This window comes from Liolophura sinensis, chromosome 7, assembly GCF_032854445.1.
Source record: "Liolophura sinensis isolate JHLJ2023 chromosome 7, CUHK_Ljap_v2, whole genome shotgun sequence".
Lineage (NCBI taxonomy): Eukaryota > Metazoa > Mollusca > Polyplacophora > Chitonida > Chitonidae > Liolophura > Liolophura sinensis.
The window spans coordinates 10,783,506-10,811,492 of NC_088301.1; the positions used below are offsets into that span (position 1 = coordinate 10,783,506).

The following is a 27,987-nucleotide window of genomic DNA, read 5'->3' on the forward strand; positions in this document are numbered from 1 at the left end:
ACTGTAAAACCAGATGAAAATGACCTAACGGGCAGTCACAGCTGGATGTATTATTAAAAGTAAATCTGGAATCAGATAATCTCACTTCCACATTAACCAAACCTCTTTATTCATTGTTCGTGATCATTTTTTAAAAAATGCAGAATTGCTTTTGTGGTAAGTCTGATTTAATATCAGAATGAATTAATATAGGGGCAAGTGGATGTGAGAATGAATTAATATAGGGACAAATTGGTATCAGTTCCAGTTAGTACAGTGGATTTCTTATACTGTGGTTTTATTGTCCATCATCTGGAAAGTAACTATTGGATACCTGTGCTGTGAGTAGACATTAGCAATTTTTTTGAGTCTCTCTGATTACCGGGGTAATCTTGGACAGCAGGCTGGTCTCACTGGTTGTGCTTTGTTCCTGGAGGCATTCCTGTATAAAGCCCTACTCCTCGTACATTAGGCTACGCACTTCTCCCACCAGGTATTACCTGGATGAACAAGCTCTACATTTGCAGCAGTGAATCCACTTACCTGGCTTACAAGTATAGCCTACCTGGATGAGCATACATGGATGCTCTAAACAGAATGCATACTGATAGATCCTGTTTCGGATTTCCTTCATTACTAGAACTAAGCCCAGGCGATCAAAGTGGACTTCCTGTGTGTTAATCTGCGGTAAGCTCAGGTCAGTGGTTAAGCAATCAGTGACAGCCTAGGTCTATTAACTGCAACCTAAGCTTACCTGATGCTTTTATATATCCTGAGGAGGTTGAGTTGCGATTGTGGTCTTTACCTTAAAAGCAGCTTCTCAGGTGTGATAACCTCTGAGATGATACAAACTTCACTAGGAAAAGCTAGCTAGCTAGCACCCACATGGAAGTGAGCCCTCTACTGCCTGATTCCAACATATGTTAGTAAGATGTGAGCTAGCTGGAAGACCAAGCAGGGCATGTACTGTGTGGAGGCGTGATATTGACATTTACCCAGTGCCTACTGTTGTGCTTTTTCTTTCCTGTTCTTAAGAGTGAGAAACGGTGGTTGGTGGATCCAAGTTTGTACTGTGTTGTGACGCTCATGGAGTACGGTTACAGTTGTGTGTTGTGTCAGTTTAGGCTGTCGGTGTTACCAGGGTTTTGATTCGATGTGAGTTGCCCACATTTTTCCTTGTTGACCATGTACCCTGTGGTGTGTGTCTGCAGCCTGCTCGCTTGGTTCAATAACACAGCAGCAGTCAGTCAGCCAGCCATCCAGCCAGCCAGCAACTTGCCGAGATGCCAATGCTATTGGGTGTGTCGCTTCTATGTAATACAACTCCAATGAACAGTGCTCAGAGTTCCACGCCACTATTGGAGAAGAGTCGCATTATTACCGACCTTAGCTGTTTGCGTCTTCTGTTTTTCCCTGGCTGGATTGTACACCATGGTGACCCTAATGGGCCTAAGATTGAAACTGAAATGGAATTTCGCCCAGGGGAATCTCTACTGGTAGGTCCAACCCAACAATGTGGTTGGGAATCCCGTTAGGTCTCTCGTCCACCAGGTACCCAAACCTCTAGCGACATCAACCGATCGCTACGTGGCTGCCAATCAATACATGGAAAAAACAGGATGCCTCTATAGCAGGTGTCTGTTTCGTAGACAGACAGGTTGTTCTCCAATTGTAAACGAGTGCAGTTTTGTTTTATGTGACGAAATGACAGGAAGGCACTTTGTCTGAGCCATGTGATTATTGTTCGGAGAAGATTTAGATTACTCGTCTTTCAGGAACTGACGTATTGGAGCCCTATAAAAGCTGTCAGACTGACCATGTCTTTCTGTAATACAGACGAGCTGGATGGTTAGAAGCAAGTGACCAGTGGTCAGCATTGATCTGCTGTCCAGCGATCAGGTAGAGCCTGTCACTTATCTTTTCACCTGGTATGATGATACATGTGGCTTATTGATTACTTCCTAGATTTTGATTGTGTTTGTGGGAGGCACTAAAATCTGCACAGCACTAGCACACGGTCCACACCCGGTCAGTGATCATGGTGGGCAGTGGTCATACCTGAACAGGTAGACCCTTTACAACCCAGCGGAAATGTTGCATGGAAACAGGTATGGGCTGACTGTGAACGTTTCTCTGTGTGACCAGTTACCCACAGAAACAGCTGAGCAGCGGGGCATGGAAGATAAGGCCCTGAGGGCCCAGCTGTCCCCTGGCCATGGCATCACACTAGCCGTGCCCCACCCTTCACGGGGGCTAACTGAGAGCCGCTCACACACGGACCTAAGAAAGTGTCACGAGGAGCACCTAAAGTGTCACGAGGAGCGCCTCTATGTGGGCTCAAGTTGTGACTTTCTGAAACCTCCCATGCTGGACAGAGCTGACCGTCACAAGACGGTGTGTCGCAGTGCCAGTGATAGCGGGATTGGGCTACCTGCTAGGTCATACCTGGCCACGCGATTTCTTACAAAGGTAAGGCCACACACCTGTGTGTAAGATAAGAGCATACAGTGCTGTAGTGGTGAAAGTTATGAATACATGTAATAAGGTACCAATAGACTGTACAGATATTGCATTGTATTCACCTGATTACGGTAAATTTGTCCCAAAAGTGTAAAATGTTTTAAAAGTCCAGTAAACGTCACAAAATAATACTTTGTGCAGTTTTCCAGTAGGATATCATCCTGTCTTGCAAGCAAACCTAAAATTACTCATTTAAGATCAGGCAGACATCTATCTCTACTTGTAAACGGTCTTGCATAATACACAAGAAGTGTTAAACCAAGCTTTATTGTGACAGTATTTTAGAATCTGTTGCAATTCCTAGTGATGGTATAATAAATGCTGATGATAGCCAATTAAAGGAGAAAAAACATTAAAATGATGCCAAAATCAGATGAAATAGAGTGCGTCTTGGTATATATCATCTTTGTATGATGATGCTATAAATAGGATGTGTTGCACGTCTAATAACTTTATTTGAATGTAAATTACATATAATATATTATATCCAAACGTATGCATTTAATCTGAATTATGATACATATTTATGAATACATGCATACTAAAACTACAAATATAATCAAAATCCAGGTTGAAGACATTTGTTAGGTGAAAAGACAAAATTGTGTCAGTAGTGCACATGAATATAAATATTAACAAATATATTAATTACATCCTCATCTGTAATGTTATTACACAAAGACAGTATGCATCAAGAGGTGGTCCCAAATACCCAAAATACAAAAATTCTTTTCAAGTGTCTGTAAAGAAAAATTGAAAAAAAAATATCAAAGAACACATTTACAATGAACTTTTCACACTTTTTTTATTTTGTAATATTTATGTTTTCTCCTCACACCTTTTCAGTGCGTTTTATGCACTTTTCAGTTTTGATTTCCGAGACAAAACTACATTGATTGTGTTGGCGAGTTTCAGAGTTTCATGAAAAATGAATATTTTGTCGATCTACACATAATTATACCCTCAGAATATATGTTTGAGTATTGTAAACAGTTTGCAAACATGCGAGAATGTTGAAGAATTACACTAGAATTACCTGTGTGTTTTAAACCCTACATATTTCACATGTTTGTGGGTTGTATTCAGAAGTTCCCCAGTGTTTATCAATATGACTGTTAATATTTTGGGAGAAATGAGCTGAGGAACATTTTGAGATTTGAGGCCTCCAGTAATTAAATGTTCCTGTTGTGTATAGTGTTACAGTAGAATCCCCAGACCTATGGTCATAACCTATACTCACACACCTGGTTCCCTAATAACATGCTACCCTAGGTTGTTAGAAGCACCTGCTGCAAAGACCCCGATGCCTTATATCAAGGACCTCTCTGGCCGTGCATGAGAAGGTCTTCCAGCAACCTGCAGATGATGGGTTTCCCCGGGGCTCTGTCTGGTTTCCTTCCATCATAATGGCGGCCGTCGTCGTATAAATAAAATATTCTTGGGTACAGCGTAAAGTGCCAATATAATAAATAAACACTCAAGGTACACTCTGAGATTGATTCCACAGAGCCATTTCTGACTTCAGTCAAAGTTCGGAACACAAGTGTTGGAAACAATTGTTTTCAATAAGTACTGTAAGCTGAAATTTTCAGACAGTTTGTCGCAAGATAACATTGATGAAGTGATCAAAATTTTTAATCTGTACCACTGAAAAATTAATGTGAATATTAGTCGGATTTTCATGTATGTGTTTGTACAAATGGCTAATTGTGCAATCAACACCAGTTACTAAGGTTTATTCTGTCATTGGAAAAATCTCCAGATTATCGCACAAATCATTTAAAGTAAATACATTTAAGTAAAATGTTCCTTGTAATAATTTCATTCCGATTCTCATTTTATTAAGTCACTTATCATATCCAGCAAAAAATGTTACTGAAGTAGGACAATATATGTGACTAGTACGTGCAGTTTCATTGAATGTTGAATGCCGCCACCTATGTGAAGACACACCAGGGGGCATGTGAGTAACTATAAGCCACAGGATTGAGTGCTAATCGCTGAAAATAAGATCTTCACAACACTGTGGGTGCCACCTGGGTTATCAACCGTTACGTAAAGATTGGATGTTTATGCAGCATTGCTGATTATCAACTCATTAGCACTTTACATCTTGTAGTTTCGCTAATAAGCTTTAATAACATGACGCAAAGCTTTAGCACTCAAAACAGACTAAGAAAATGCATGCTTACTCCCTTCTCTTTTATTTATTTATTTACTTATTTATAAAGTTTTAGAAGCGGCAGAGCCATATAAAAATTTTGAAGTGAGTGGGGATGGGTGTGGCAGTCTAATTTGCGTGCATATGTTTAATTCTATTGGAATAATTGGCATAACTTATGTCATACCTCGAGCATCAGTTTGTCCAATAACAGGATCACGCAGGCTTCCTCCGTGGTCTTTCATGGTAAGGTCTGTTAGCAGCCTGCTTATGGTCATGAGTTTTGTCCGACCATAATTCTGGAAGTCGTCATATCAGTGAAATATTCTTGAGTACATCATAAACCCCAGTCATATAAATCAAATCTAAAATAAATATGAGAGCAATGTTAAGGTAAATGTTATCACAGTAACAAGAGGAGAATGTTCCAATGTTTATGCTCTGTGTGCATATTAATAACTGTAAATTATAAAATTCATAACCTGTGTATTAGAATCAATGTAAATGTTAAGGTGGTATCTCTAAAAAGTACTGCATGTATTTAGCTCAGGTTTTGCATGCATGTAAACATGGTGAAGCACTGTGATGTGAAGGGGATGTTCCCTTATTGATGCCCTGTATGTGTGTTCATTACCGTACGTCACAAAATCCATATGCATGCCACAAGTAGAAATGAAAATTTGCACGTTGAGGGGTATTATTGTGTTTAAAAGCTTTGTATGATAAATAGCATGTGCATATATTGTTCGTCTTCTGGCATAAATATTTTAATATTTATGTTGAGCAAATTTGTATATCAGAAAGAAGGTGTCAGTTTGATAGATAGAACTGACAGATGACACTTTCTAAACAGAAGTTAATCTTTGATAATACATTAGTACTTGTTTTTAACTGTGACATTTTATGACATGTCACCTTATTTTGTCCATTTATCTTGAATGATTACACATAAGGTAAAACTGATGATTTGCTGAATAGTTATGCCTAATACTAAATTAAGCAAGGTACAATGTGCTCCTTAATGTTTGCATGTAATACCAACCAAGGAAATAGGTAATCCATGTGCCAACGTGTGTCCAGTTGATCTCTAAGGCTAATGCCCCAGTTGACCGTTAACTCAGCTCTACGCTATTTAACAGTCGTGATTGACAATGTTGGTCACTCTTTAGGTTGTATCAACAGAATGGGACCCCCATACTGGCTGCCGCCGCATAAGTCAGATATTCTTGAGTATCGTGTAAAACACCAATCAAATAAATAAATAAACGGTGTGTGATATTATAGGAATCAGAAAATGCATACATCGGTGTAGACATCCAAACCTGTTGTAAATATATTTTAATTATAAACCTGTACATGAAAGATGAGTGTCACTTAGAACTGTATATGTATGTGATTGATTGTTAATTGGTTTCTATGAAGAAAGAGTCAAAGGGACAAGTTTAGACAAGTTGTTTTATTGCTGGTAAATCACATTTAGAAGTGAGACAAGAGTAGAATATACTTGGACGAAATATATTATGTCTTCAATTTTCTGTTTTTCTGACCTATCAGTATCATTTCTTGCTTGACCAGATCACCGCCACCTTGCCCCTCATGTATTGTAATAAACACCTAACACATGTTGTTGTCTGGGATTACTGAATGTGTATGTGCCGAGAGTGCAAATATTAGGTATTGCATGCAATATGTACTGACTACGTGTAGTTCTTAACAAGAGTTATGGCAACATTGGCGCCGATTCTCACAGAACTGTGTGCGTTTGATATTACACTCAGGTGTGGGTTCATTGTTCGGGATTTGATGTATTAGATTACACATGTAATTTTCCTTTGTAGGGCCTAGGACAGTCGGCCTGTTTCACAAAGATTAAATTCCATGTAACATTACATAGAGTACCATATCTATCCCCTTGTTGTATATATATATATATATATATATATATATATGTACATGTATAGGTGCAGTTGTGCTCTTTCAGTAGCAGTTCTGGTTACTGGTTAAGAACCATGCTTTTGCAATAGCAATTCTGGCTACTGGTTAAGAACCATGCTTTTGCAATAGCAATTCTGGTTATTGGTTAAGAACCATGTTCTTGCAATAGCAATTCTGGCTACTGGTTTAGAGCCATGCTCTTGCAGTAGCAATTCTGGTTACTGGTTAAGAACCATGCTCTTGCAATAGCAATTCTGGTTACTGGTTAAGAACCATGCTCCAGCGCTAACTCTGTATCATTCAACAGAAACAGTTCAGTCATGAAATTGACCTAAGGGACATTAAAGTATTCACATGTTGTAAAGATATCACAATTGTTAACGTTTTCCAGAAACTACTTAGACATTTTTAAAAGCATGAACGTGAAATTTGTCAGTTTAGTTTTGACTCGCCCATCAGCCATTGCTTGTAGTTAGTTTAGGCCATGTTTACAGTACTACTATCTGTCATACTAGTCTTGTCATTTCTGTCCTCGCTTTTCGTTTTCTACATCTGCATGATGTTGAAACCATGAAAAACATTTATTGATTTTCCAGTCTGTCTCAGTCCAGTGCAGCATGCATTGATTGGATGAAGAATGTTAACTGATGTGGTTTAATTCATCAGGAGTTATTAGCCTGTTTATGTTGAGTGTAGAAATCCCCCTATGCATGTACCCTAAAGCTTTGCACCGGAGTTTAGCTGGAATTATCCAAGTTTTACTAATACATGTACAAGGTTAGCATCAAGACGTGGGATCACACAGCTCAACACACTGCCTTCTAAAAAGTTTGTAATGTAAATTCATCATTTTTTTTTTTTTTTTTTTTTTTGTGGCTTATATCTGCAATAAACAACTCCATTTGCATGTTCGATGTCCGTGTACCGTTAAAAGCGAACATCAATCACCCGATTGAACCCTTTTTCGGCTTGCTGCTTGCTTCCAAGAATAATGAGCAAAAAAAGTGGACCTACTTACAATATCGATTATTCAAGATGTCTTCATTCCGAAAGATCTAATCAGGTCATTTGATTATGTGGCCACGTCTTTAAGAGTACATGAAACTTCTGGTGCGACCTCTATGATTCAGATATTAACCCATTGGTGATTAACTGTTTTTCTTTCTTTTTTCGCTTTTTACAGAAGGAACTCAATTTAAGCCGAAGAGGGAGGTAAGTTGTTATTTCATTTGCGCTGTGCCTATTTTCTTTTCTGTATTCTGGGAATTGTTTAAAACTTTTTCTATTGTCATGATTGTCTAGAGTTTGTTTTCATGAAGTGTGCCTATATATTGTAGCTCTGTATTAAAAGTTTTGAATCATTCTATTGAAGAGAATCTTTGTACAAGTTTCCATTTACTCATGTCAAAGGTCAACGAAATACACCTAATTATCAACCTCAAAAATACTGTACACAATACAAAAATACTGTTAATTTTGTATAGGTGAACCCTGGTGACAGCTGTGAATTGATTCACTGTTCTTTCTTTTTTTCTGCCGAAAATTCTAATTTTTTTACTAATCAACACTCGCTGCTTTTAGTTGAAAAAATACTAAATTTAGTCCTAGAAAAGGTGTGTAAATTTACAAATGAACAATTGTCTGTAAAATAGCTTTTGCTTGATGCTATATATTTAGGTGAAAATTGATCAAAAAGTAGATTGATGATGTGTTTTTTTAAGGAAATCCATTTGTTACATAGCCATGCTCATACAGATGATTGTCATGATACATATGGTGATTGTGATGAATGTATTGTTACCTGAACACAGGAGAGTCAGTTTCATCCATAGTTGCACCCATGAACACAGGAGAGTCAGTTTCATCCATAGTTGCACCCATGAACACAGGAGAGTCAGTTTCGTCCATAGTTGCACCTGAACACAGGACCGTCAGTTTCATCCATAGTTGCACCTGAACACCGGACAGTCAGTTTCGTCCATAGTTGCACCTGAACACAGGACAGTCAGTTTCGTCCATATTTGCACCTGAACACAGGACCGTCAGTTTCGTCCATAGTTGCACCGATGAACACAGGAGAGTCAGTTTCGTCCATAGTTGCACTTGAACACAGGACAGTCAGTTTCGTCCATAGTTGCACCTGAACACAGGATAATCAGTTTCGTCCATAGTTGCACACATTGCTAGGCTTATATTTTCATACAAGAATGACAGAATGGTTAGGGTCTAATGCCACAATGGTTATATATCAGTCGTATCATGTTGCAGGGTGTTATTAAAGATGGCTGTAATGACCCAGGAGTCTCTCACCAATGTGGTCAATGTGAGTTGAAGTCCAGCTCATGCTGACTTCCTCTCAGACTGTACGTGGGAAGGTCCTCCAGCAACCTGTGGATGGTCGTGGGTTTCCCCCGGGCTCTGCCCAGTTTCCTCCCACCATAATGCTGGCCGCCGTCATATAAGTGAAATATTCTTGAGTACAGCGTAAAACACCAATCAAATAAATAAATGAAATAAATAAATTAAAAGATGGCCCCTTTGATCAAGGCTTCTATTTTAATCCATTTAATTAACTATCAGATAGCTGGGTACTTTTCTAGGATAGCCTTCTGATGAAAAAGATAATGAAAACTTTAAGAATTTAAAGCACTGTTCTCCTCCCATAACCCTCTTGTCATGATAAGTATGACCAACCTCGAAGTGCCTAGTGTTCGATGGTCTTTAAAGCTCTTGACAAGCCTGTGTATATAAGCATATAATGAGATAGACGTCAATTTTGAGGTCAGCTGAGGTATTATGGAAATCCCTTGACAGGGTCAAGGAGAATGCTTCGGGTAGTCGTTAAGCTGCAATTTCTGTGGATTATAACTTGTCCTGAACCTAACTGGATTACCAGGTGTGGGATTGTTAAAGCTTGGAAAGATGTACCCTTGAATCCTCAACAACTTCAACCCTTGAAATAATAATATGTAAGATTCTGAAGACTGAAGAATTAGTCTTTGGGCAGTGGTACATACATTGAATAAAGTTCACAGAAATTACTATGAAAATGTCTTCTGCAAGGGTCTACCCAGCTTCCTCTCACTATAATGCCCTGGATGCCACTGTATAAGTGAAATATTCTTGAGTGTAGTGTAGTGTAAACACCAATCAGATAAATAAATAAAAAAATAAATAAATAAATAAAAATATATTTAATGGATTTTGTTGAGGATTTAGGGTAATACTGATGACTAATTTGTATTTGTGATTTAGAGGATTACAGATTCTTGGATTAGCTCCCCTTATCCATGTAACAATCATCACACCACTGCATTCTAACACATGTGATAGGTGTTGACCTGTTTAGGTAATATAGGTGATATAGTTTTCAGCCTTTTAGCATGTGTGAAAGGTGTTTATTCAAACATCCTTGAGCATTGCTCCATGTAGAGTAATAAACGTTCACTCTTTGCGAAGGCCTGGAATTGGCCTAACCAATCAATGTAGTTTTGTCTTCAGAATCAAATTAAAAAGGAGCATAACTTGCTCTGAAAGTTGCTCTTTGGTGTTTGATAAAAGCTTCAGGAATTTTAATGAGGTAGCAACGGAATGATGTTTCAAGGGCAGGAAAAATGGGAAATAGAGATATAAATAGGTGTAGTGAACAAAAACAAATAAAAATTTTGTGCACATGTTTGTGGATAAAGTCTCCTCAAGAAACTTGTCACCTGATTATACTTTGAGCTTAATTGATTATTAGAGAAAAGCTGTGTTAGTGAATAATTTTTGGACTGATTATTAAACGTGTCACACATGTAAATGGTCAGGAATGTAATTGTTGTTATTTTGGTTTCAGTGCTCGTACTCAAGGAAGAAAGTCACTGATTGGTCCAAACTCTTCTCCCACACTGCCACATCGGTGCCACTCTCCACAACCCTTCAGTGAGTCAGCCTTATTTATCTCCTTATTTACTTTATGGCTAACTCTTTTCTTTCACCTTGGAAAAGGTGTTAGACAAATTACAATGAATGCAAGTGGACTTCCAATTGACTGAACATTGATTTTTATCATATTTTATAGCCTCTGTCCTATTTCAAATTTTGATTTGATGGCTCAGTCATTGTCGACATTGTACAACGAAGACTGGAGCCAATTGACTGCTCTGCTAGAGACAACTACTTGGCCTGTGATGAAATTGATCGCCCATTTGGAGGAATAGGGGAGGTAACTCTGTATGATGTATAACACAGGCTAGGCATGTGTCCAGAATGGGATTTCAGTTTAACTGTACTTAGAAAACGAACAGCATAAATCAGTTTTGTCATGGGTGTGCTGGATTTGATGTGTTCATCTCTCGATTCAGCAGTGAAGGAACAAGGTTTGGTAAAAAGGCACACATGGTCGTGTTTGATTAGAGGAAAGGAGGTTTAAATTCATGCATGTAGTGAAATTTTTACACTTTTTTTTTTTTTTAGTAGAAAGAAAAGTGGCAATTACCAGTTCATTATTTGTCAGCATACATGCTAATTCAGTGTTTCTGTGATGAAACTGAAGGGTTTATGCTGCTAATAAAAGTTTTAAACTCAAGACTAGCCTGTGAACCCTATAAAGTATTCCTACCTTACACCATGTTATTCCTACCTTCCACTCTCCACCATGTTATTCCTGCTCTGTACCATGTTATTCCTACTCTCCACCATGTTATTCCTACCTTACACCATGTTATTCCTACCTTCCTCTCTCCACCATGTTATTCCTGCTCTGTACCATGTTATTCCTACTCTCCACCATGTTATTCCTACCTTACACCATGTTATTCCTACCTTCCACTCTCCACCATGTTATTCCTGCTCTGTACCATGTTATTCCTACTCTCCACCATGTTATTCCTGCTCTCCACCATGTTATTCCTACCTTCCTCTCTCCACCATGTTATTCCTGCTCTCCACTATTTTATTTCTACCTTCCACTCCCCACCATGTTATTCCTTCTCTCCACCATTTTATTCCTGCTCTTCACCATTTTATTCCTACCTTTCACTCTCCACCAAGTTATTCCTGCTCTCCACCATGTTATTCCTACCTTCCACTCTCCACCATGTTATTCCTGCTCTCCACCATGTTATTCCTGCTCTCCACCATGTTATTTCTACCTTCCACTCTCCACCATGTTATTCCTGCTCTCCACCATGTTATTCCTACATTCCACTCTCCACCATGTTATTCCTGCTCTCCACCATGTTATTCCTGCTCTCCACCATGTCATTCCTGCTCTCCACCATGTTATTCCTACCTTCCACTCTCCACCATGTTATTCCTGCTCTCCACCGTGTTATTCCTACCTTCCACTCGCCTCCATGTTATTCCTGCTCTCCACCATGTTATTTCTACCTTCCACTCTCCACCATGTTATTCCTGCTCTCCACCGTGTTATTCCTACCTTCCACTCTCCACCATGTTATTCCTGCTCTCCGCCATGTTATTCCTGCCCTTCACCATGTTATTCCTGCTCTCCACCATTTTATTCCTACCTTCCACTCTCCACCATGTTATTCCTGCTCTCCGCCATGTTATTACCACTCTCAAGCTTGTTATACCAACCTTCCACTCTACACCATGTCATTCCTGCTCTCCACCATTTTATTCCTACCTTCTACTCTCCACCATGTTATTCCTGCTCTCCACCATGTTATTCCTACCTTCCACTCTCCACCATGTTATTCCTGCTCTCCACCATGTCATTCCTGCTCTCCACCATTTTATTCCTACCTTCCACTCTCCACCATGTTATTCCTGCTCTCTACCATGTAATTCCTACCTTCCGCTCGCCATCATGTTATGCCTGCTCTCCACCTTGTTATTCCTGCTCTCCACCATTTTATTCCTACCTTCCACTCTCCACCATGTTATTCCTGCTCTCCACCATGTTATTTCTACCTTCCACTCTCCACCATGTTATTCCTGCTCTCCACCATGTTAGTCCTGCTCCCACCATGTTATTCCTGCTCTCCACCATGTTATTACCACTCTCAAGCTTGTTATTCCAACCTTCCACTCTACCCCATGTCATTCCTGCTCTCCATCATGTCATTCCTGCTCTCCACCATGTTATTCCTACCTTCCACTCTCCACCATGTTATTCCTGCTCTCCACCATGTTATTCCTACCTTCCACCAAGTATCAGGGATTCATGCACGTTGATTTTACAAACCATAGCCCCATACATATTCAAAGGTATCGTGGTTGAATTCTTGACGTGTTATACGTAAACAATGGAGCTATGATCATCTCTAATCGTAATAATTTACTCTGTCGTATTTTCCCTGCCTGATGGGACATCAAAAGTTCCCTGAGATGGTAATGGATGCCTGGGGTCAGTTATACTGGCTGAATTTCATGTTCCTCATTTTATGTTCCTGCATGATTAAACAAAAGACTAGTAATTCAGGGGGGAAAATAAAGGAACAATAAAAAAGAAAATGGTGTTTTATGAAGCTGTTGTTGAGTGGATGGTTTCATTAATGTGTTATTCAGAGTCTGGATAAATTCTGGCATCTTTAGATTTATGTCTCCCTCAAGCCCAGCTTTCAGTGAGACTCAGTGAGGCCGAGAATGTCTACCCTGGCTTCACTACACCTTGTTGTCCCTTCACCACCTGTGCCTGTTTGAGATGAGTAATCAACTGATGACAGTTTCTACATTTACCAAGCCTTGTAGCATTCCATAAATTACAGTGTCTCTTATCTGCTTTTTCTTGGGTGGGGAGGTGGGATGGGTGGAGAGGCCACTTTGCTTGACTGTAAACAAGCAGTTCAGGTGATAAGGACATGTACATACTTTGACAATCTCAAAGAGTATAGGTTATATCAGAATCGTAGCATCTCATGCTAGATACGAAGGGCCAACTGCTTCCGTTTTCTTCCCTCTTCAGAATCTGGGACAAGTTTCAGACAGATGTGATACATGTACAATAATCCCACAGATAAGACACAGTAATAGTGACGTACAGAATATCGTACGAAAAATGTACGGTAAAAAAAATGTGATGAAACTGGTTGTGATTAGTGGAGCCTGATGCAGAGATACAATAACCTGGGAGCAATTTAAGTTAGGCTTTAATAGGATAAAATCAAGTTTCCTTGATTCTCTTTATTGAAGACAGTATGTCAAACATTCTAGTTTTCAAAGCACGTATTGGCTGGATATATTCTACTGGCTGTACACTTCATCTGAGACTTGATCAGTTTCTTACCTTTGTTCTGTGTGGTCCATATTATCCTGGCTGTTTGAGGTAGTCAGTATATTATAGGTGCTTCATGAAACTCGGGCCAGGCATGCTTTCCATGATCATGGGCTTCAGTCCATCTGGAATAAACGGATGGACTATGCAAAGGATACGTGGAACTGTGGGATTACCACATATTCTTTTTATAAAGCTCTTCTTTGTAACATGCATGTAGTTTCATCACTGTAGACATATTATTGTAACTATGCATCTAGAACATTCCGAGATAGAAGTTCAGTAAAATCCTATATTTTGGTATCTAACTTTTAGTCTGTTTCATATGTCGTTAGTCTGAGGACTTCATCTTTTGTAATCCTGTCATCAGTATGGCTTTTAGCAAAACCTGCATATTATGATAGTATGGAAAAAAGGAAGTGATAAGAAAATTCTTTGTACTTTCATTCAGTTTGTTACTCCCGCATCACCCCCCACCCCACACCACCCCCCACCACACCACCACCCCCTCTTCTGTTGGATGTACATACAGTGACTTTTACCCTGAGGGTCATGAAGTGGGTCTGTCTCTGATTTAGCATGTATCAGTGTAGATGGTGTCCTTCTGATCCCTGACCCTGGTAGTGGCCTTCCTGAGGACTGTCACTGTGCTTTATGAACTCATCACCTTTAGACCTGTACCCTCACCCCCAGCCAGACCATGACTCAGTGAGAGATGCATAGACCAGGGGAAAAGACCTATGGTGATGATAAGATGTCACATCTCCCATCACCTGTTTCTTTGACCAGACAAATCCATTAACTTGTCATGGGATATACTCACAGATTAATGATGTAAATTCCTCAGATTGTTTTTCCCAGTGTTCACATACCCAGTGCTATTGATTAATACTGGACTCAGGTGCTTCTTGACAGGGAAATAATCCTTGATTAATGATTAAAACACACCTCATTAGTGCAGTGTTGTCGGATTTTTGTGGTATGGAGAGCATCTACTAAGTTCACATACTGTTGTCAGGTGTGATGAGGTTTATTGGCAGTATCAGGTGTGATTAGTATTGTTCTGTCATCACATGTCGTCATTTGTTATTTAGGGCCTTTTTATGTCTTCTGTTATGGGGGAAGTTAGGTGCAGGAGTGGCTTAAGTTTGCACATTATCATGTGAGATTTGTAGTATTTCAATGTATACTGTAAACAAGAATTTCCGAGTCACGTAGTCTGTCGACCCGACAACCAGCAGTAGTGCTTCTTATTCTCTGGGGGACAGTCTCCTGAATAAGAGGCAAATGTATATACACGTACTTGTGCAACCCTACCAACATCTGAGAATATAGAGTTATATATAATTTTATAAACTTTTGTGACAGACTCAATGGTAATGACCTAGTTTATTTAAATTTTGCTTTATCCTCAGTCCTGATAGCTTATAAGAGACCTTTTTGAATATATATATGTATATATCATGTCCCTCTTTAAACATGTAATATAACATCCATCCTGCTAAGAGCAGATTGGAACGTCTTAAAACAGGATGTTTCTTTTTTTTTTGGTGTATGGTTGTGAAATATTAAAATATGGTAACAAACGTGGCATCTATTTATTATTTATGTATAAATAATATATATGTGTGTATATATGTATATATATATATATATATATATATATATATGGATTTGTTGCCACCTATAGCAACAGCTATTTGTGTGATGTTGCCATAGTTTACTATATTAAGTCTAGACGTCTTTTGTGAGGTGTTACTATTGTGGAGCTCTGTTGTCATATGGCAGTATAGGGTGACACAAGGAGATAGGTGTTATAGGTAGCCATTCCACACATGTAACGTCTCTTACATACATGTATACATGAAGCTATGACCAAGGGCTTTGGTGATGCTTGCTCTTATTTTATATATGTTTACTCGATTGTGATAAGGGAGGAAGGGTGAGATATGAGTGTTAATACCTGTGCTGAATAATTCAAGAGTAGCTATTGATCAATGTTGTGTTGACTAGTCAATGATGCAACACGATATCAGAAGGAAATGGTAGTTTTGGCCGTGTAAAGTGTATAGTGTAACTGCTTTCGGCATCACATACATCCTGTTCAAAAACCACACCACCCGACCATCACCTCCCGTCTCTCAGCTACTCCCATCTCTCTAACCATTATTTCACCTAAGTCCAACTTCCTTTGGGGACAGTTGGAGCTTACCTGTCACCATGGCTACAGTTTCACTAGCTGCTGGTAAAAGCTGATCACAAATGTCTGATCTCTTTTTGTATGTCATACATTCCTGTCTACTGATTGCAGTCTGCAGTTAGGCCTTTGAACATGTATTTAACTGTTTAGCAGTGGGATAAACGCATGTTTGAGAGCTCAGTCTTGGTCCACTATGTGTTTAGAATCTGCTTGCAGAGTGTATATAGAGTCATTCGAGTCTGAGCTAATGTGACAGGCGGAAATTTACCATTATAATATGTACGTCCCCTGTTTTCGGATGTGCGAATTGCGGTCTTTGGGTTTTTTTTTTACCTCTAAGAGATCTGTCTAAATCGATAAGATAATGAAGATTTCTTGATGCTTATTTTCCATTTTTTGCAAAATTGTGTATAATGGAGCATAATCTTTTGCTCCAATCTTCTTTTTTGGAGATTAATTTCACTACTACAAGGTATGATAGCCCCTTCTTAAACCTTCCTGGTGGAATTTTACCTGTGTCTGGATCAGGAGTTTCATAGATTTAGATAAGTACTGAGAGTGAAATAAATAGTTGGTACCGGTCTAATTACATATATATAGAATCTAGGTTTAACCGCCAATTTCTGACAAGAGCACAAAGTGAAAGAAAAGACAGAAAAACATTAAGCTATTTTTTTTTTTTTTTTAACGGAAATAAGTGCATTACTCATGTATTTAAACAAGATATTTCGGGGTCATTACTGGCTCAGTCATCAGCCCTTCAGCAGTACAGTCACTTGTCCGAATCCAACCCAGTCAGGAAGTTTGGTAGTTGTCAGATAAAACACCAAGCAAATAATTAATAAAGAGTCCACATGTATTACAACATTAAATATAACATTAAATTCACTAACATTTATGACATTTTTGTTTAAGTCATGTAAAAAGCCACATTTTTTTTCACAATAGCTTGGTTTCTTATATTTTCTTTATTATCCATTTCACAATTGCTCCCTATTTCATTTAAGTCAATTTTTGTGTCACAGCTATTAAAGTGCTTAATTGGTTACAGTGTTTAAAAGATGGGTTTGAGTTCTGAATCAGAATCAGTTTGTATGGACACGACCTTGACTGGCACATTGACCAGCTTTCTGTAACTTGAAGTTTGTAATCAGTTTGCAAATTGAAATTGATTACAACATACACACACAAGGTACAGTTGAGTAAACATTGCAAGTTGCCCTCCCCTTCATTCACTTTTACATAAAGCTGCAGTTAAATCTGATTTGGTTGTCGGGGCTTACGCTTGAATGCTACAGAGTAGAGCCTTATATGGGTTGATGCTTTAAATCCTGTTTGGTTTCTCTCCGGCAGAAGTATATTTGCATTCAGGGGTATTGGTGTTTTACATAATAGAATTATTCATCACATACATGTTTCAAGACATCGATTGTCTTACATTGATTGCTTTTACAGGAGTATATATATGCACTAAGTTTTGCTAGGACATGAGAGCAGTTTTTGATGACTTGTTTCAAGATCACGGGGAAAAATAGATTCCCAGCGCAAGGCACACGCAAGGTTACACTATGCTTATAAAGATTAGAATTGTGTTTTCATGTTTCCTCAGTGAAGTCCCAGGCCTTGGTTTTTGGTTTTAAACCGGTGGGTGTTGTTCGCAATAACACCCTTGCTGACAACCAGGATTACGATTTGCACACCTAAGGTTAATGTGTGATTTGCACACCTTAGGTTACTGTGCGATTTGCACATTTATAGCCAATGTGCGATTTGCACACGCAAGGTTGATGTGCAATGTGCACTCTTATAGTCACCTATAGCCTAATGTGTGATTTGCACCCGTAAGGTTGATGTACATTGTGCGCACCTGTAGTCATTGTGCGATTTGCACACGAAAGGTTGATATAGGATTTGCATGCGTAAAATCAGTGTGCGATTCGCTTCGCACCTAAAGTCAGCAAGTTTTGTGTACGTGTGGACTGTACCAGTATATATTCTGGCTGCAGTGCAGTGCACAGGGGTACTGTCCTATATTTTGGCTGCAGTGTACGTGTGGACTGTACCAGTATATATTCTGGCTGCAGTGCAGTGTACAAAGGTACTGTACCTATATTTTGGCTGCAGTGTACGTGTGGACTGTACCAGTATATATTTTGGCTGCAGTGCAGTGTGCATGTGGAGTGTACCACGTGGACTTATGGTCAGTGTGTAAACACAGTGATCAGCAATAGACCTGCCTATGGAAGCCTGCTTGTACATCTCAGGCAATCAATACCCACTTGTCTGCTGGAACATCACCTACATGTATTTTCTAGGCTATGTGAGGCTGTGAAGATCACTGCCAGACAATGTTCTCTTGTAAGAGAGCCATGTTTGACATGCTGTAGTATGATGTGGGTTTATTGGTCGGTGAGTCCGCAGACGAATAGGACCCAAGTGAAAACAGAGAGCTTGGCACAGGACCAGTGAGTGGTTGCATGGCAGGAGAGTAGAGGCAGGTTATGTGGTGCTGTGATCCTCACAGGCCAGACAGACTGACTCAGTAGGGAGGGAGAGAGTAGGGAAGACTGGCTGAACTGTATCACTGATCAGGGGCAAAAATTTGGCTGTAGCCCCCTCCACAGACCCACAGCCTGGCTGTCACAGACCTGACCTTCACAGGGGACAGGAAGCCTGATCAACCTATGCTCAGCAGGATGTAAGATTTTAGCTGACATTTCTGCATTACCATACATTCAACAGGATGCTGAAGTCCTCCTGGGTATCAGAATGCTGAGGTGCATACAGGTCCTTTCACTGTGTAGTCAAGGGAGAATCACTGTGATAGATGCTAGCATGGTAAACGATGCTTCTCTGCGGGGCCTTGGCCTTTTGGATGCTGCACTGCTTTCTGTGACACCACCGCAGCAGCACAGGATAGTGTGAAACTGCTACCAGTCAGCTGCACACGCATTTGCGAAATGTCGGCAGTTTATACACAGGTCACAGCTACCACCACTACCTCCATCCTGTCACTGGTATTATTATGGTTGCGCAGTAGTTCAGAGTCCCCCTCTACTGTCGACCTGTCTCCAAGATTATAAGCTTATTATGAGGTGTGGGGTGTAGCCTGTTGACAAAGCCTGGTGTAGTTGGGTGACAGAGCCCTCATGTTGACCACATGCCAGGGACTCGGCAGACCTGGATACCTGCCCAGGGAGGGCTGGGTCTACCCATGCTAAGGAACCATGGCGTGTGCCATACTGGAGTAGACTAATGCACCATCCTCTGATGATCGTCCGGGAACACAAGACTGTGTTAACTGGATACTGTGATATGTAGGTAGGTCTGACGACACCCAATGGCCACTGCCGGCAGGGAGGAGGAAATAACAGTATACCTATTGAACTGATGTGAATAACATTATAAAGCTCTCTTCACAAGGAGGATTGAGTGATGTTAGTAAGAAGACTTGTGTCAAGGCTGTGATATTTGACAGACTGAAAGCCAGGTGTACAAGGCCTGTGTTGCTGTTTTTGGTGGTTGTTATTGATGAACAACGAAGAAAGGAAAAAGTTAAGATGTCCTGTTTTGTCTGTAAAACAACAGAGTTACTGCCAATTCTGGTATTTACCATAGCGCAAGTCACCTAGACTGATTTTACCTCGCAAACGGCATTCTCTACTCATGATCCCGGTCGTTAATATTTTATAGTGTGATATTTTGGAAGTAATCATATTGCTGTTGCATGTAGACCGCTTCAACCAACAAGATATTCTAGTATAGATGTCTCAGGTGTGTAAGTTACAGTGTGATGTGAGTGGGCAAATGTGATACTCCATACTCAACTCCAAAGCTGAGCTACATTGTACTGTATAGAAAGACAGGAAAGTTTTATCTATAGCTGTATGTTTACAACAAGATATATATATATATATATATTCTACAAAAGATTCTACTGTTTGTTATAAAGATTTTACATATCAATAGATGACAGTAACTTGATTCTGTCTGAGACTACAGTTTTTAATTGCGGAATCCTTGCCTCCCAATGGAAGAGCTGAGGCACACCGTCAGATCACATCTTGCGACATCGCAATAGTCTGACCATGGCTAAAGCATCTGCATTTAACTCTGGTCACCGAAACAGTGTTCATTCCTTCACCATGCACTCGCTACATTGCATGTCGCGGGCAGAGACGCATCGGCACGACAAGTCGCTGGTACACAGGAAGACCCTGGATGATGATGTTCTCATCGTTAAGAACAAGTCCTCGGAATTACTGGGCCTCGCGGTCAACAGACTGTGTTGTGTTTGCACAGGAAAACGTCCGTCGGCGAGGAAGATCACCAGCCAAAAAACATCGTAGAGCTTCACTTCTGTTCTTACAGGTGAGGTAAATTAGGGTTTCTGCCTTCCTCCAACAGGGATCATTATCTTTGTAAGCTGGAGGAAATGTTAAACTTGAAGAGACTTACCTGAGATTTTGGCGATAAAAATTGATAAGTGCACACTTAATCACCTGTCTGCTATTATTTTGGATTAGTCCAAATAATTACCTATAAATGTCAGCCTCATATGTGCAGGTGTTCTTATAACCCAGGTCACTTTATAACCTTTTAAAAATTTCAAATCATTTTAACACTATTGATATTAAGGATAACATTCTGATGTTACGGGAAAGGGCAGTAATTTCAGCTGTTCTTGATAAATAGAGAAAATTTGATCGGATTAGCAAATGTAGATTTTTTGGCCCAAAAACTCTGCGTTATGGCCTATTTAATTTAGTTTCATACAAAGGCAATATTATTCCAACCTGCATTCATAATGCTAAAAAAATTATGATATGTAATAACTTCACTGGATTTAATGTATCCCTGTAATGTAATAAAAGCCTGATCCCCACTCAGCATATAATAATCCCCTATTGTTAGTTTCTACATTTCTCCACCAGGATTTTCATCTCTCTACAGTGGCGGAAATCCTGAGCTTAACACACAGTTTAAGGTTGAAGAAATATTGTTCCCACATGCGCCCTTTCATAATGCTAAGAAAAATCATGATACAATGACATGTATATTAAAACTTCACAGGTTTTAATATAGCCCTGTAGTTTTATAAAACTTGTGCTCTCTACTCACCATATAATATTCCCCTATTGTTAGTCAGAGATAACGGGTGGCTGCTTAATTTTTCATGTTCACTCCAGTATATTTATCTATGTGAAATCTATCTGTAGCGGCTGTTGTGCTGCTGAGATTGCTCTGATGTGACAGTATAAAATGTATCTGATTGTTCTTATCAGTCATCATTTGCATATATCACTCATAATTCTAACACTGTTAAGGCAGTATATAACAGGACAGATATCACTGGCCGTTCCTACCCTCTCCCCTAGTGCTAGTCTTCCCTTGTGTGACTGTATATAACCAGATAGATTTGCCTGTATCACTGGCCATCCTACCCTCTCCCCTAGTGCTAGTCTTCCCTTGTGTGACTGTATATAACCAGACAGATTTGCCTGTATCCCTGGCCATCCTACCCTCTCCCACAATGCTAATCTTCTCTTGTGTGACTGTATATAACCAGATAGATTTGCCTGTATCACTGGCCTTCCTACCCTCTCCCCCAGTGCTAATCTTCCCATGTGTGACTGTATATAACCAGACAGATTTGCCTGTATCACTGGCCATCCTACCCTCTCCCACAATGCTAATCTTCTCTTGTGTGACTGTTTATAACCAGACAGATTTGCCTGTATCATCTCGTCTTCCTCACCCCTTACCCATCTCAACCCCAACATGCCCTTTGTGGCAGTATTACTGTTTAGTAGTAATATAGGAGTATTAATTATTTAGTAACCCAAACACACACCAGCCATTGAACCAATAATCCCCCACTCCCAGCAACGATTGACCTTCATGCCGATCACATCTCCAGCCATCTCGCTTGGCCATCTTGATTATTTTGATCCTTAGTTATAACCACCAAGACAACTACTGTCCAAGTCTCTGTACTGCAATCACTGTCCATCATCGACTGTTGTTTTTATATGTCGCTTTCAAGTGGCAGTGCATAGCCTAGCTCTGACTTAAAGACAAAGACCACTCTAAAATGACGTATGTAACAGATGAAAGACCATTAAAAACTGTCCTGGTTCGCAGTTGGATTTTTTTTTTTTTTTTCAGAACTTTTCTAGCTGAGTAAAATTGTGTTAAAAGATCAGATTTAGGATGGTCTGTTGTGACCCAGAAGATATCAGTTGCATCACATTTATACTGTTGACCTGAAACAATTCATTTCAAGGTCAAATCAGGGAATTCATTCATAAATCTATATGTATATGCATTTTGAATGATAAAATGTAGCAGTCTAATCAGTGTTAAGTAGGAACAAGCATACGTGACTTGTCACTGGTCCGATTGTGGTCAGAAAAGGCAAACAAATTGAGAAGAAAAAAAATAAGTCCAGCTATTTTCAAGGACAGTTTTTAATGGACTGTCATCTGATACATACTTCATTTTAGTCTTTGCCTATAAGACACCTGCGTTTGATTGTGTCCTACACTGAGTGTAGGGTACAAGTATATGAATCAAGCACCTTGTCATGTACTGAAAACATTTTTGTACTGACAACGTTTTTGTACCTATGATTACAATTGCTAAAAATCTGTTAATGATGATTAGAAAGGAATTCCAGTGGGACACCCTCTGACCAGACACTGCTTATATGGTCCACCCATGCTGTAGTATTCACACACTTGATTAAATGTATGAGTAATATTGGTGTATCATTGGCCTGTCAGATGATGTTTATAAATAGATTTTCCATAAATGTACATTTTACATACTGTATTTTGAATGAAATGTCTTTAAAAGTGTACTGCTAGAATATTGGGGATTCTTGGTGTGTGTGTGTGTGTGCTTACAGTGATATCAGCTTTGTACGTCGTGTGTACAGGAGGTTATTTCTTGCATGTGTTTACACTAAAATTGTGTCATCTACATGACTAGACTAGTGAGCCTGGAATTGTTTATCATGTTATCAAGTACATGTTATATGCGTACAAGTTCACAAATTCCTGTAGGCTACTCCAGAAACCTTGTGCTCTACTTGATTACACGATTTGTGTATACAAGTACAATGTATACTGCCGATTCGGTTATAGGAGCAGGAGATTGAGTCTTGAGGTTTGTCAGATATCTAGTAAGGGACAGCCGTTTCCTGCAAACTCGAATTCCCACGCTAGCAAAAATGATTGCAACATAATACACAAATCAAACTTCAAATGAAATATTTTGGTAAGAAATTCATTTTGACCAAGCACTAAATCAGAAGCAATAAACAAGACAATTGGCTCAGACTGTTAAAAGTGATGGATTGATTCAACTGCTAGGTCCCTGACCATTAAGGTCACAGGTTCAAATCTTGCTCTTGCCACATTGGCTACAGCCTTAAGTTAAGAGATTTGTCAGGTACCTTTCTATGCTCATTAAAAATTAATCTAATAAATACAGGGCTCATTTAATCTGACAAAAATTTGACTTTCCATTTCCCCAAATATATGCCCAAAACTCAAAAGATCAGAATTCGTCTTGGATACAGCTTGCATTTCGTCACTTATTTGCCTTGAGAAAAAGAATAAGAGAATATTATTATCAAGAATCTATTGATTCTCATTAGATCAATTCATGGGAATCCATTTGGATTCTGGCAGAATTTTGTGAAAAAAAAACGAGCCCTGAAATCAGTTAATGTATAGTAAACAATTAACAAATGTTTTAGAATTTGCCACTCGATGCTCACCCAAATGTTCTACTTCAAAGTGTGTGCGAATTAAATGGTTTTAACCACACCATTATTGTGTTGCTGGAAACGACTGAAACAGATGTATAGAACACTAGTTGATAATAGGTCACTGTTAGTTGCAGTAAAGGTTTGCATGAATATAATGCATTTTCAGAGGTAACTGTATGTGATTAATGGTGAAACTTATATTTGAAACAAATATATTTTATCCATTAACCATTTCTCCATATTGAGGGTATCAGCCCCTTTGCTACATAAACCTGAAAACATCTTTCTACATGGATGGATGTAGCCTTCAGAACCAGACAGTGTTTCAAATTTTGATCAAATAATGCAGGGAGAATGGACATTTCTTTATCCACTAATATCAGCCATGTCCAAATTTACGATACACATTAACAATATAGAATGAAGGAATCAGTTGAAATTTTTTTTACAAATTTGCCGAGGATACTCAGCCCTTCAAAGAAAATTTAAATATCAATCAAATACCATTGAAAAGAGTATGCTTTTCCTCTCAGTTGCATGCCATAAAAAAAATTCTAATGTACCTCAAGGTGATAAATCATAAATAAAGTTCGCGCCAACATCCGCTGTGGGCAACTCCATTTTGCCTACGATCTAGTCCAGAAGCCTTCTGTGTAAGGTGGAGAATTGCCATCGGAAACTGCCGAAGTGCATTTCGCACATTAATGGTAGAACTCTTCCCAGATGTAAGCGAACAGGACAGTTCGTCTTCCGCTTGACAATCGGGAAACCGGAGTGTTGGACGTAGGTTCCGAGTTTACACCAACAAGCCGGCAGTTTTAAGGACTCTCATTGGCTGAGAGGCAATCCCCGGCATAAATTTCAGGGTGTTTATGCAAGCTTGGCCGTATTCAGGATTAACGTGTATGGCGAGGAAAAATCGCAAAATTATGCAGCAGGCACCACCACATAGTAAAAAAAAATGTGTTCTTTTCAGCCTGTAGTGTCATGTTTTTAAGTTGTCCTCTCCTTTAAATAGTGGCATTAGGAAGTTAAATATGATTCTATATGGTGGGGAAATTCTAGCCAGAACCAGTTCATGTTCATCCATCACTAATGTGTATGTATTTCAACATGCCTTGTGTATCTTTAAACTGAGTAATTCTGCCCAGTTGTTGTGTTGTTGTGAACATGTACCAGTGTCGGGTATAATGTTATGTTGAAGATAAATATCATTTAATTATATTTGTAATGAAGTAAGATTTAGGATTGTTGAAGGTAAACACATATAATTGATATGCCTTAAGTTACATGCAGGCCTGTTTTATTTTGAAGAGTTAGATGTACTAACTAAAGACCTTGATGAAAGTTGTTGATGGTGATAAATGAAGATGTGATCCAGCTATTGAATGTAGCCTGACCCAGGAAAAGGTCCTGTGGTAATGTGCAGGATCCTTTATATTTGCCTTGGAAAAGTCACCTTACTTTTGTTGTTGGGTGGATAAACCTGTGTCTTCAGGTGTTCTCCATTATCTCCGACAGGGAGTGTTATTTACTGTGCTATAGCTGCCAGTACCTTGTAAACTGATAGCAAGGGGAAAACTGCTTGAGCGATGCATTTCAGTATTAACAGGATTTGAAGGTCACCCCCTGAATAATACAGCAATTGTGGAAGCACATTGATGATGGATGAACATGGGCACAGTCTGTCTAGAATTACCCATACATGTAAAATCATATTTAACTTGTTAATGTCATCTAAGGGTTGAGTATCTTCAGCACAAAATTTTTCGAAAATTTTTAAATGATTGCCACTTTTAAACTCTATGACTGGTATTAAACATGTAGTATACTTTATCACACTCTGGGGTAAAGCGTATCCCACTGGTACAGTTGGTAACTGTCTATTTAAGAAATACCCTTACTGGTGAAAAATGAATTTTATTGAGAAGTTAGCATATATTCTGTAATGGCTGAATGTAGTGTGGTGCATCAACTAATGTATGTGCTCAACTACAGGGGTCATTTTCTCCGATGATTGCACTTGAGCTAAAATGTTGTCCAAAAAAATGTGCATTTTTAGAAGCAAATAAAGCAGTATTACATTTGGCGCTGAAAACAGTATTACATTTGGCGCTGAAAACAGTATTACATATGGCGTTGAAAACGGTATTACATTTGGTGCTGAAAACAATATTACATTTGGTGCTGAAAACAGTATTACATTTGGCGCTGAAAACAGTATTACATTTGGTGCTGAAAACAGTATTACATTTGGCGCTGAAAACAGTATTACATATGGCGCTGAAAACAGTATTACATATGGCGCTGAAAACAGTATTACATATGGTGCTGAAAACAGTATTACATTTGGCGCTGAAAACAGTATTACATTTGGCGCTGAAAACAGTATTACATTTGGAGCTGAAAACAGTATTACATTTCAGTATTACATTTGGTGCTGAAAACAGTATTCAAGGATCGTTATCACCCAGAAAGAGGCAGAATGAGTAATGGCCTTAGTCATGGAGGAAAGTTTAGGTTGATTACATCATGTAACAGTGCAGATTGCAGTGCCATAGGTCACACATATCACATCAGATGTGTTATACCCAAACAATAACCACTGAGAAGGGGAACAGATGTGTTAAGCTGTGCTGCTATATTTGATTGCAACTCATTGAACTGTAAAATATTCTCCCAGTGTAATGGTGAGGTGTGATGATTGAGATATGTACAGAACTTTACTGTAGCCAGGTGGTGTGGCACATGTTTTAGTACGTGAGGTGTTAAGCTGTATTCCCCTCCCCCAAACACCCATGAAGTATCCCCCGAGATTATCCCTTAAGTATAGTGCGCAGTATGGGATAACTGTGTGATTTAGTAGGCTCTAGGACAAGAAAATAGAACAGGGCTTTGTTATGATTTATGCATGTGCTGTATTGGACAGTAGAATAAACGTATCAAATTCTTTTACTAATCTCAGCGTAGTTGTGAGGTGACGTACATATATGTATATACAGTGTAGTGTAAAACATACAGTATAGTCTCTGTATTAACATCTCACATTCAAGACTTACAATTCTCTTGCCATGAGGCAAGGCCAAGCAGACAAAGTGAAATATATCATATAGGAATGTATGGGGAAATGGACAACATTGGACTATGTTCTAAGAACTACGACTGATAATAACTTGAAGTGATAGTGTGTTAGACAACTGATTACTCTGTGCAACATATTTAAATTGTGAATGTCAACAAAACTTTTTTTTTGGACTTATGGCGCCAAGATGCAGAGTTTTTTTTTATCCATTTCCATGTTATTTAGACAATGTTTTCACCGCTGTGTGTATCCGCGAGTTTTGCATTAACTCCATATTATTTTGACATTGTTTTCAAAACCTTAATTCCTCAATCTTTTCACATATGACAGATCAACTCTCAGTGCAATTCATGCATGTCTTTATTTAATTTTCCAGACAAAACTACATCGGTTGGATTGACCACTTTCAGGGCTTCACAAAAAGTATAATTTTATCAGTCTACACACAATAATGCGTTCAGAATATGTTTAATTAAACATGTTGCAAACATGGGAAAAGGTTGAAGACTTACAGTACCATGTATGTGCGAGTAAAGTGTGCAGGAGTAGAAGGAAAAATGCCAGTATGTCTGTCAGCAGTCTGGAATAATAGCGATGTAAGATACACCCATGCCATACTCCATGCGGTATGCTCCTCACTATTCATTGATTAGAGTGTTTGCAACATTGCTTTGAACAGAATTTTAATCAGCTCACAACAAGGTCTTCTTGAAGCTTACTCTACCAAATCCCCACATGTTTATAGTGCTGCCTCACTGAAATGCCATGCCAAAAAAACACTAGACTAGATGCCCCACTACTCTGTAACATTATACAGACATCAGGCCATCCTCTTCTTCACATTACCTATTCTGCTTATGCTGAGTGGTAATTAAGAATAAGATTACTGTTTTTAAGATTTTGCATATCACACTGGCTTATACCCTGGGTCTACTGCGAACAAGGCAGATACTCTGTCTACATGTACTAGGGCTCTACATCTAGGTCCTCGTTGGTCCTGAAAGGAATAAAGAAGGTAGTGTGCCATATTATGGTATCAGTGATGTGCTGGGTTATTATCCCATCTGAGTGTTGTTATCTTCTCCTGGCGGCCTGTCAGCATGTACTGTAA

At 39.1% G+C, this 27,987-nt stretch overlaps 1 protein-coding gene across 6 annotated transcripts in view; it reads left to right on the top strand.

Annotated features, from left to right (window-relative positions):
* The window catches only part of LOC135471641 (microtubule-associated serine/threonine-protein kinase 2-like), a 124,387-nt gene that overhangs the window by 59,140 nt on the left and 37,260 nt on the right, over positions 1-27,987 (top strand). For 5 of the 6 annotated variants that reach the window (XM_064750945.1, XM_064750948.1, XM_064750949.1 and 2 more), the window contains 2 exons: positions 7,779-7,807; positions 10,434-10,519. In XM_064750945.1, coding sequence (XP_064607015.1) covers positions 7,779-7,807; positions 10,434-10,519 — 115 coding nt within the window. Of the gene's footprint in view, positions 1-1,265; positions 2,449-7,778; positions 7,808-10,433; positions 10,520-27,987 lie in introns of those variants that run through there. The other variant, XM_064750951.1, reaches the window with a different exon arrangement.